Below are 12,075 nucleotides of genomic sequence, written 5' to 3'. Positions count from 1 at the left end.
TAAGTGACCTGTTGGTGTGCAAGAGACTTCTGGCCTTAAAACAATTTCAGAATAGCAGTTTCCATGTATCATGTGCTTGGTGTCCATGATCACCTAGGTAGATCTTTTTTTCCTCCTTCAGTTTTCGTGTCATTGTCACTATTTTCTTTTCACCTAACTTAATTCACACCTATTACGCCTTTTCACGTGCTGCTAAATAATATTTTTATAATAGACGTGGACAAAATAACGTGGCAAAATAACAGAGAAATTCCATTTCTCCTGCCATTTAGTCGTCATTGCGTACTTTCAGGTCTCTGTGAGCTTTACCTTTTAGTTAGAGTTTTGTGAGTGTATTTAAAGTGTTTTGGCTTTTGATGAATAAGAGTGCCAACTCACAAATGTCTGAAAATTGCCTGAATGTCTTATAAATGTATTACAGACATACTGAAACACAGATTTTAAAAATGGACAATGATAAATGTGCTAAAAACAATTTTTTTTCAAACACTATACCATGAAGCTGTAATACAAGTAGGGATTTTTTGGCAACTGTTCTGGATACAGCTATCCCAAAACAAAATAATTGTACTAGCTTGCATACATAATAGCAAAACTGAGTTGTTTGGATGAAAACAAAATGTATTCACACAGCATGTGTTGCTAAATGAAGAGTAAAATCAACTCAAGTCAAGTCAAGTGGCTTTTATTTCAACCATATACAGCTAGTTAGTATACAGTGAAACGAAACAACGTTCCTCCAGGACCAAGGTGCTACAAACATAAAACAACACAGAACTACATAGTTCTAGCATTAGTCAGGATAGTATCTTATAGTATTCTAGCATTATGTCAGGATGCTGGGGACATTTTCCTTCCCTGGATGAAAAAAAGACAGGATCAATCTTTACAAACCTGGTAATTAGAATGAAAATTCTACCAGAGCCCCGTTAGCCAGCACGGTTAGCAGGATGTGTTGTGCTGTTACCACCTCCTACGACATGGACGTGGGGTTGGATTTTAGGAGGCAAAAACTGAAAAAAAAAACAAACAAAAAAAACAAACAAAAAAAAACAACAAAACAAAACAAAACAAAAACAAAAGCATCAACTGTATACAACAACAACCCCCCATTTTCTCCCCAGTTTGGTCTTGGCCAATTCCCACCTACTAGCTTACTCTCCCCAATCACAGGAAAACCTCCAACCGGACAGGGTGCATGCTAACACGCAAAGTGATGCGTCACGTATGAACTAGCCTTAACACACTCAGAGGAAAGCGTTATCTGTTATCTTCTGCCTATATGACCCACGGTTGGCTGTTGTCTCTGTGATTGACAGGAGAGAGACAGTAATATCATCCCTCCCACTCAGAGCATTGCCAATTTTGCCTCTTCAAACTCTGCAATTTCTCATTTTCTCCTTCTCATGATAAACAGAAAAGAAAAAACAGAACAACAAATAAACAGAACATTCCAAAACACTTTCTTTTCACTTTTTTTAACCATTTTATTTGATGTACAGAACCTTTGTTGTTACCTAAAAGTCTTCTTATCATCACCCCTTATACCCACAGTGGCTGATGGTGATCTTATTTTTTGTGCTTCTTTGACTTAATTCAGAATTGCAGTGTGTTTACCTGGTGCATCATGTCGGAGTTCTCGTGCTCCAGCTGAGCACTGGACTCCAGAGCATTCTGAGCACTCTTCTCAGCTTCAGCTTCGGAGACCTGGAGGTTCAGTGACCAAAGGGTATTTGCTTTATTTACTTTTACAGGAAAGATGGAACTGAACATGAATACATTATTGAAATTGAACAGATGTATTCTAAACAGATATAAAATACATATATGAATAGGAGGAAAATTTTTTCGTCATTGCCTGAAAGATGCACAGGGCAATTGGATGCAAAAAAGAAAAGTCATGCCAGCGTTAGGTTTTTACTTTCATGTGTGAGTGCGCACACCGATATAAAATGCGCTGGAAAACAAAGACCACATTCATGTGAATGTTCATGATACATTTACAGTATTCATTTATTCATCCATTAGGGTTGTAACCAAATATGAATGACTTATTCATAATGAACAGATAGAAATACAGATATGAATATGACGTGCACAATTTTTTTGGTCAACCATCAGTGGTTTGTTTCAGTAGACTGATCTAAATACTGTGCATTTTAATGTAATTTTTTGGGTAACCGGGCCAGGATGTAGTCTTAAAGTGATCACCTGTGGTCAGGTGTGATAAAAGTAGCAAGCGATAAAAATTTAGAAAAGGTTGCAAATGTGTTGCTGTGGTTTATAAAATACCACTTGTGGAGCATTGTTTTCAGTGTGCAGTTTTACTTTTGGCCATACAATTGTACAAATCTCTTTTTATGTGCATGTCTAAATTGTTATTAAGGCTTTTCTCACTTACATTCGATATCTCTTTACACATCCTGTGGGTCTCATTAAGCTTTTCCTCCAGTTTCTCCACTGAGTCTTGCAGTGTTTTCACTTGGTCCTTCAGGTTGGAGTTCTCGTGCTCCAGAGTGTTCTGAGTGCATGAAATTGATAGGGGACAAAGGAATTCAGACACAATAAATTATCAACATTACTACTTTATTGCAAAGCCATTGTTAGTAATTTTCAATGGGATTCAAGTCAGTAGACTGGCTAGGCCATGCGAGACCTTCTTCAGTCATTTTGGCTGTATGTGTGGAGTTGGTGTCTTGTTGGAACATCCATCTCCTCTCCACATTCAGTTTCTCCTCTAAGTTCTCCTCTAATATGTCCCGACACATCACTCCATTCATGTTTACATTACACGACAAGTGTACAGATTAATGCAAGGCTTTTCTCACTTACCTTCCCTAACTTAACACGTGTCCTGTGAGTCTCACACTGTTGTTCCTCCAACTTCTCCACTGAGCCTTGCAGTGTTTCTATGTGTTGCAACAGGATGCAGTTTTCATACTCCAGCTGAGCATTGGACTCTAGAGCAATCTTAGCTCTCTCCTCAGCTTCAGCCAGAGAGGACTGGAAGTTCAGCAAACAAATGTTTCAGCTTTATTTACTTCTACACACATATTCAAAATGTTTAAGGACAGTATCATCACTCATGAGAATAGATAAATGGCTTATATGTTACAACATTTGTAAACACTACGCCCTAATATCTCAGAGATTATTAAATAAAATAAAGGCTTAATATTAGTAGTGCACATAGAGTGACCAGATCAGTGCTGTTCAATCACAGCTTGGCAGAGATGCTTTTGTGGAACAATGTGGTTTTGTCCCACATTTATTACCTTCATCTGGCCAATTGCGACTAAATAACTAAAATGTAATTTCTTTCATTTTAAAAGACAGACTGCTGTAAATCAGCTTTAATGAAAAGTAGCCTAATTGTAGCTTAATGCTTATGAGAAAAGGGATATAAACAAGCTGTGTGCAGTTTTGAAGTGAACATGACATACTTTAGGATAATTTGTTACATTTTAATGGTTTTACACTATCTGTGTTCTCAACTTTTATTTTCCACACACAATAGTTGTCGTGGCTTAATGAGAAGAAACGCTTACCTTAGTGTTTTCGTAATGGGACCAAAGGATACTGTAATCCTGTCGCTCCCGCTCCTGCTCCTAAAACACAGCCATGGGGCAGAAAAGGTTCACACTTGAGTGCTTAATGTTCACATCTGCAATGGACCATTTCACTTTTTTTTTTTGGAAAATGCATAGTTGTAAACAGATGCTGTGATATAATTAAAACTGCAATGTTAGTTTGTATGATTATGATCAATAAATAACTGATAAAAATGTAACACTGGTCAAAGTGTGTATGGTCTCTCTTGGAAGGTTTAGACATGGTGAACATCACTTCCATGGTGCAGATATTTCATTTTCTTAATATTTGTCATACTGGGGCTCCCGAGTGGTGAGTCTGACTGGCGCTGATATGTGTAAGTTTCAGATGTCAGTCGTGTTCATTACCATTTCAATGATTGGCAGTTGGTTACAAGGTTCTGCCCCTTTAAGAGGTCTCTCAATTATCATAAAGAAAAGCAGTGTGTACAGGTGGGACAAACGAAGAGTGCTTTGTCCAATAAATGATTTCTTTAAATACAAAATGCACCCGCACACACACACACACACACACTCACTGTTGCTGCAGTTTTTAACATCATTTGTGGAGCATTGTTTTTTAGTGTGCAGGATTTGTTTTTTGTTTTTTTTACATTTGGCTGTATGATCGTAAAAATTCCTTTTTATGTGCAACTCTAAATTGTTATTAAGGCTTTTCTTACTTACGTTCGATATCTCTTTACACATCCTGTGGGTCTCATGGAGTTGTCCCTCCAGTTCCTCCACTGAGCTCTGCAGTGTTTTCACTTGGTTCTTCAGGTTGGAGTTCTCGAGCTCCAGAGTGTTCTGAGTGCATGATATTGATAGAGGACAAAGGAATTCAGACACAACAAATTTCCAACATTAGTTGCAAAGCCACTGTTAGTAATTACAGCTAAGAGGCATATACAGTAAGAACTAATGAGCTTTCTGAAGGATTGTGGTTCAATTTTGACCTATTCCTTTCAGCAAATCATCTTCAATTCCCAAAGATTATGAGTGTCCCTCGGATAGATTCGCAATTTCAATTTCCCCCCAAATGTTCAAGGGGATTCAAGTCAGTAGACTGGCTAGGCCATGCGAGACCTTCTTCAGTCATTTTGGCTGTATGTTTGGGGTTGTTATTTTGTTGAAACATCCATCTCCAGATTCAGTTTCTTGGCCAATGAGCTTAAGTTCTCCTCTTATATGTCCCGACACATCACTCCATTCATGTTTACATTACAGGACAAAAGAACAGATTAATGCAAGGCTTTTCTCACTTACCTTCAATAACTTGACACGTGTCCTGTGAGTCTCACACAGTTGTCCCTCCAACTTCTCCACTGAGCCCTGCAGTGTTTCTATGTGTTCCATCAGGATGGAGTTTTCATACTCCAGCTGAGCATTGGACTCTAGAGCAATCTTAGCTCTCTCCTCAGCTTCAGCCAGAGAGGACTGGAAGTTCAGCAAACAAATGTTTTCAGCTTTATTTACTTCTACACACATATTCAAAAACTTTAAGGACAGTATCATCACTCCTGAGAATAGATAAAATTTCGACATATTATGACATACTTACTTTAGGATAATTTGTTACATTTTAATGGTTTTACACTATTTGTGTTCTCAACTTTTATTTTCCACACACAATAGTAGTCGTGGCTTAATGAGAAGAAACGCTTACCTTAGTGTTTTCATAATGGGACCAAAGGATACTGTAATCCTGTCGCTCCCGCTCCTGCTCCTAAAACACAGCCATGGGGCAGAAAAGGTTCACACTTGAGTGCTTAATGTTCACATCTGCAATGGACCATTTCACTTGTTTTTTTGGAAAATGCATAGTTGTAAACAGATGCTGTGACACAAAGTAACACTGCAGTTATAATTATAAGATTAAGATCAATAAATAATTGATAAAAATGTAACACTGGTCAAAGTGTGTATGGTCTCTCTTGGAAAGTTTAGACATGGTGAACATCACTTCCATGGTGCAGATATTTCATTTTCTTAATATTTGTCATACTGGGGCTCCCGAGTGGTGAGTCTGACTGGCGCTGATATGTGTAAGTTTCAGATGTCAGTCGTGTTCATTACCATTTCAATGATTAGCAGTTGGTTACAAGGTTCTGCCCCTTTAAGAGGTCTCTCAATTATCATAAAGAGAAGCAGTGCATACAGGTGGGACAAACAAAGAAAAAAAATTTTTGAAAAAAAATTTTTTTTCAAAATCAGCACTTCAAAATCAGTTTTCAGTGCGCAGAATTTATTTCTTTTTTTCATTTAGCTGTATGATTGTAAAAATCTTTTTTTTGTGCAACTCTAAATTGTTATTAAGGCTTTTCTCACTTACGTTCAGTATCTCTTCACATATCCTTTGGGTTTCATGGAGTTGTCCCTCCAGTGTCTCCACTGAGCTCTGCAGTGTTTTCACTTGGTCCTTCAGGTTGGAGTTCTCGTGCTCCAGAGTGTTCTGAGAGCATGACATTGATAGGGGACGAAGGAATTCAGACACAACACATTTCCAATATTAGTACTTTGTTGCAAAGCCATTGTTAGTAATTACAGCTAAGAGGCATATACAGTAAGAAATCATAAGCTTTCTAAAAAACTGCAGTTCAATTTTGGCCCATTCTTTTCAGCAAGTCATCTTCAATTCTCCAAGGTTACGAGTGTCCCTCAGATAGACTCGCAACTTACAACTCCACATGTCACGCCAGATCACTCCATTCATGTTTACATTAAAGGACAAAGGTACAGTACCAACATTAGTACTGAGCATTTGGTTGCAAACATTATTTGCAGTGTTTTTACCTGTTCCATCAGGATGGAGTTTTCATCCTCCAGCTGAGAACTGGACTCTGGAGCAATCTTAGCTCTCACCTCAGCTTCAGTCAGAGAGGACTGGAAGTTCAACGAACAAATGTATTCAGCTTTATTTACTTGTACACACATTCAAAATTTTTAAGGACAGTATCATCACTCATAAGAATAGCTCCACAGTTTATATGATACAACATCTGTAAACAGGGTTTTGTCCCTTCATCTGGCCAACTGCAATTATTACCTTCATCTGGCCAACTGCAACTAAACAACTAAACTGTAATTGCCTTCATTTTAAAAGACACCTTGCTGTACATCAGTTTGGCCCAGTAGTTCCAGTGAAGGGAATCTTAATGCTACAGCATACAAAGACATTCTAGACAATTCCATGCTTCCGCCTTCGTGCCACCAGTTTGGGGAAGAACCATATGTGGCTGTGTTTACTCCTCTGGGTCACAAAAAAAAATTCTTTCATACACAATAGCACTCGTGGCTTAATGAGAAGAAAAGCTTACCTTAGTGTCATCGTCATGAGACCAAAGGACAATGTAATGCTGTTGTTCTCGCTCCTGCTCCTAAAACACAGCCATGAGGCAGATAAGGGTTCAAACTTGAGTGAATCATGTTCACATCTGCAATGGGCCATTTCACTTTTTTGGGTTGCATGATTATCATGCCATGAGTTTTTCATTACACATCAGCTAGTTCTCAAGCTCTTCATGAGCCGGGTCATGTGTGATCAAAGCAGCAAGTAATGAAAAGCTACAAAAGGCTGCAGCAGTGTATCTGCAGTTTTTTAACATACCATTTGGGGACCGTTATTTCCAAGCTCTTTCTTTGTGCACCCACTAATTTGCTACAATAGTGTTAAAAAGGGGAAAAACACCAAAAAATGTAGACAGGAGAGTCAATAATCAGGAGTTCAGCCTGTGAAGTCCTGGTATTAATTTGAAAAGTACAGCTTAATGCAAGGCATCATAGAGATGTCCCCTCAGCGCCTTCACTGAGACTTGCAGTGTGTTTACCTGGTGCATCACGTTGGAGTTCTCGTGCTCCAGCTGAGCACTGGACTCCAGCACATTCTGAGCACTCTTCTCAGCTTCAGCTCGGGAGACCTGGAAGGTCAGGGACCAAAGAGTATTTGCTTTATTTACTTTTACACTAATGATGGAACTGAAGATGAATACATTATTGAAATTTAACAGATGCTTTCTAAACAGATACAAAATACATATATGAATAGGAGGCACACTTTTTTGTCATTTTTAGGATATTTGCCAGAAAGATTGACAGGGCAATGGGAAAAAAAAAAGATGTCAGTACGCACGCGGATATAAAATGCGCTGAACAAACAAAAACCACATTCATGTAAATGTTGATGATACATCTACAGTATCCATTTATTCATCCGTTAGGGCTGTAACCAAACATGAATAATGTTTTCAAAATGAACAGATACAAATACAGATATGAATAGAAAAGAAATGATTTTTTTATAGAGCTGACACTCCATAAATCAGGCAGTCCACACGCTCTGCACAGAAAATCATTTAACTGCTGGGGCTTCCAAAAAAAAAAAAAAAAAAAAAAAAGGTTTATTAAGTAAGAGAATATTAATTATGCATTCATTGTGCATGTTTTTCACCATTTTCTTAATAAATTTTCTCTATCGTTATTAAACCAAAATCTAACTGATAAACCTTATAATTATTATAATGAAATTCCACTTAAAGGACTCCATTTTGATTCAAAGCAGCACTGTGTACTAGCTTTTTAGTAAATTATCAAAGTGTGTCCAGAAATCTTTCTTGAATGCAAGAAACACAAAATCTAACGTAAATCTGATAAAATATTATTAGGTGGCTGTTCTTTTCCACTAGAAACAAGAGTTCCTTGATTTGGAATAGAGATTGTTGTTCAGAAAGACAGTTAGCTAGTTTACTCAGTCACATTAGATAGAAAGCTTGCAAACAAAGATCCACAGGACATCTGGTTGTGAACAAATGATCAGTTGTGAACTCAAGTGATGAGTGATGGCTCAAATCAGGATTTCAAAATGAGTGTTTAAAATCCCCAACATTATATATTTACTCCTCTGTGCTACAATCCCCCCCTACACACAGAAACAGTGGCTTCAAGAGAAGAAAAGCTTACCTTAGTGTCTTCAAATTGGGACAAATCAGTGCTGTGATCCTGCCCCTCTCGCTCCCGCTCCCACTCCTAGAAGACAACCATGGATTAGAAGAGGTTCAAACTTAATGAGTGCTTAATATTCACATCCACAATGGGTCATTTAAATTAAAAAAGTGTAGCTGTAAACAAATGCTGTGATATAATTCAAATTATAATGTTGGGTTGGATGATTATCGTGCCATGGGTTTTTCATTACACCGTCATCATTTAGTCCTCAAGCTCTTCATGAGCTGGGTCAGGCAGCTGCTAGTGGTTTTTAAAATACGGGAAGCAAAAGTGTGTGTTCCAACATATTAAAAGCCTGTTAATCTTTAAAAGAGCATGAATCTTTCTTCAATTAAAACACACTGTACTTGAATCTGCACTAGGATCCCAGTGAAACCGTGCAACAATCGAGTTCTATCAGCTGGGTGTCTACAGGCTTCAAAGGAAATTTCAAAATATTGAGTTTCACCAAAAGTGATGAATAATATAGACACACTGGTAAATATTTCATTAGCACATTTTAATGGAATTTTATGGGAAGCCAAGCCGAGCCAGGATGTAGTCTTAAAGTGATCACCTGTGGTCAGGTGTGATAAAAGTGGCAAGTGATAAAAATTTAGAAAAGGTTGCAAAAGTGTTGGTTTTTAACAAATCACTTTCAGAGCATTGTTTTTAGTGTGCAGTTTTTTTTTTCTTTTTTTACTTTTAGCAATACAATTGTACAAATCTCTTTATGTGCACGTCTAAATTGTTATTAAGGCTTTTCTCACTTACGTCCAATATCTCTTCACACATCCTGTGGGTCTCATGAAGTTTTCCCTCCAGCTTCTCCACTGAGCCTTGCAGTGTTTTCACTTGGTCCTTCAGGCTGGAGTTCTCGTGCTGCAGCAGAGCACTGGACTCCAGAGCAATCTTAGCTCTCTCCTCAGCTTCAGCCAGAGAGGACTGGAAGTTCATATGATCAATAAATAATTGATAAAAATGTAACACTGGTCAAAGTGTGTATTGTCTCTCTTGGAAAGTTTAGACATGGTGAACATCACTTCCAGGGTGCAGATATTTCATTTTCTTAATATTTGTCATACTGGGGGCTCCCGAAGTGGTGCAACAAAAAAGTGTTCACTATTTCATCCGGAGAACCAGAGTTATTGTCCAGTTCATTATTGTCCAACAGCGAGGACTGTGTAACATCATGCAAGAATACTGAAAGATGCTGTGACTTTCTCTACATTTTTAACCTAATCTACTTATGGAGAAAAAAAATTTACAAGGGGAAAGGAGTTGCACATCACATAAAAGTCACTCTGTTCATTCAGTTCTGGTCTTTTTTAGACTAAAACGTCCATTTTACTACGGCATGCAGCTCTCTAAACACATGATAACACCATGAGAAAAACACACTCTCCTAGCAAAGTTTTAGACATCTTTAGGCAGACCGACTGCATTTACTGCAGCATTTTGTTAATCTATGTTTGTGTTTCCTTAAACTTTAGATATCAAAGTATATTACTAGCAGAAAGTAAGACTGTACCGGCCAGAGTGAAAACCGTCGGGTTTTTGCAGACTGCCACACATTTGATGGAAGCCTTAGGGCTTTGAAACTAACCGCTCTAGGTTTGTATTGTACGTCTATTCAAATTTAAGCATCAGGCAAATAAATACAAGGAAAAGATGAATGTATCTATTGTATTAAGCTTGACTATTATTACTATTACCATTATTAAGCTTATATTATTATTACTAAAATGCCCATGTGTTTGAAATGCCCAGAGTAATGATAGCAGTCACGGCTTCATAAAAAGGCTTTTACCTTTAGTAACTCCTCATACTTCTTTACCACCTCCTTCATCTCATCACACTTCTTCTTTAGGATGCTGTGAGCCTGTCGCTCTTGCTCACACTCCTGAAAGACAGAAGAGTTTCAAACTTTAGTGCTAAAGGGGCCACTTTCCTTCACTTTTAATTTTTTTATAAGTTCGACTTGAAGCCACATGGGCTTAAGTGATTTTTTTGTTATGCATAATCAAATAAAATTTCTTAATATTCAGTAGAGATTCAATCAATAAATGATCAAAATTTGAAAGAATTAATACTGTCTGGTCAAAGTTTGTTTTGTGGCTCTTGCAAAGCTTTTTTTCCCCATAAAATAGCTCACCTTCCTTAACTCCTCATTCTGTTTTACCACCTCCTTCACCTCATCGCACTTCTCCATCAGGACTCTGGGAGCCTGTTGCTCTTGCTCACACTCCTGAAAGACAGCCATAGGTCAGAACATTTCTTAATGAGACCCAGTGATCAATAAATAACTGATCAAAACTTAATACTGTCTGCTCAGAGTTTGTATCGTCTCTCTTGGACCGTTTTTAGGCGCAGGTGAACATAACTTCCAGTGTGGAGATATTTTCTTTTCTCAGTTGTATTGGTACTCATATTAATTTGAGAAATATTGTTTAATGTGAGGATTTTCTCACTCACCTTGCTTTTCATCTCAGACTGTCTGTGAGCCTCACAGAGCAGTTTCTCCAGCTCCATCACTCTGTGCTCCAGGTTCAGCACATAGAGCTCCTGGCTGTTCAGCTGAACACCGGACACCTCATCCTTCTCCTTCTTCTCCTCCGCCTCGGCCACAGACCCCTGAAGGTTAAAAAATGTTGTCTTTCCTTTTACACACATGTTTAGACACTTCTGAGGACAAACATAAATTCTGGGGACATGTACAATGGACAAAGCATTGAAGAATGAACAAACACACATGTACAGACATACTGTGAGCATATAAGAATCCATAAGAACTATATTTACCTCTCGATATGTAATATGTAACGTACTGAATGCATTGTTTACAGGCGATCTATTCTTCACAGATTTACAAAGACAACTCCAGAAAGTTCGACCTAACACCCTTCTAGTTTAAACAGACAGCTCATATACATACCTAGTAGTAACTATGTACATATACAAACCAATTATAACCAACTTTGCATTAAAATTGACATGTTTTGACTAATAATGACCCAAAATCTTGTTAGATATTGCACAGAACTGTAATCCAGTACAAAATCTAAAGCCTAATAGCTAATTGCTGGCTGGTAAATGAATGTGATTGAGGTTTGAGGAGTACCTCAGGGGTGGCCTTGTCCATCTGCGTGTCCTTGTGTCCATCAGAAGAATGCAGAAAACCTGAAGAGGCTCTCTGCACTGGGTCTAAATGCAAACGCGAAAACATCATGTAAGCATGCATTCATCAGAGTTTAAATTAATTAAGGTACCTAATATGTATAATTTGAAGTTCACACAAGTCTGGTCAAAAGCAGTCAGCTCATACGGCACTGAAAAATCCTACTGAACTGAAATGTATTAATATTATTATTATTATTGTTATATATTATTATTATTATTATTATTATTATTGTTATAGGGGTAGAAAGTGACCTATGTAATTTCCTATGGATGCTGATTAGTATTTTGCTTCACCCTAGACTGCCAGCACAATAAAACACAATAT

The 12,075-nt window shown here is 37.8% G+C and overlaps 1 protein-coding gene across 1 annotated transcript; it reads right to left on the bottom strand.

Annotated features, from left to right (window-relative positions):
• Positions 1–7,144: 7,144 nt before the first annotated feature.
• Positions 7,145–10,782, bottom strand: LOC128320047 (angiomotin-like 2a). The gene is made up of 5 exons (XM_053239573.1): positions 10,726–10,782; positions 10,381–10,473; positions 9,345–9,515; positions 8,547–8,612; positions 7,145–7,507 (listed from the first exon to the last, which is right to left on the bottom strand). The coding sequence occupies exons 1-5, from the start codon at positions 10,780–10,782 to the stop codon at positions 7,355–7,357; spliced, it is 540 nt and encodes a 179-aa protein (XP_053095548.1). The 3' UTR covers positions 7,145–7,354.
• Positions 10,783–12,075: the final 1,293 nt, after the last annotated feature.

Source organism: Pangasianodon hypophthalmus, chromosome 14 (genome assembly GCF_027358585.1).
Source record: "Pangasianodon hypophthalmus isolate fPanHyp1 chromosome 14, fPanHyp1.pri, whole genome shotgun sequence".
Classification (NCBI taxonomy): domain Eukaryota; kingdom Metazoa; phylum Chordata; class Actinopteri; order Siluriformes; family Pangasiidae; genus Pangasianodon; species Pangasianodon hypophthalmus.
Note: the sequence above shows the minus strand (reverse complement) of the source record. Positions and strands in the feature narration are given on the sequence as shown.

Coding starts and splice junctions, on each gene's coding strand:
- LOC128320047 (XM_053239573.1), bottom strand. CDS start 10,782: ATGGAGAAGTGCGATGAGGTGAAGGAGGTGGTAAAACAGAATGAGGAG. Junction 9,516..10,380: donor AGTATGAGGAGTTACTAAAG/GTAAAAGCCTTT, acceptor ATGAACTTCCAG/TCCTCTCTGGCTGAAGCTGA. Junction 7,508..8,546: donor CCCAATTTGAAGACACTAAG/GTAAGCTTTTCT, acceptor CTGACCTTCCAG/GTCTCCCGAGCTGAAGCTGA.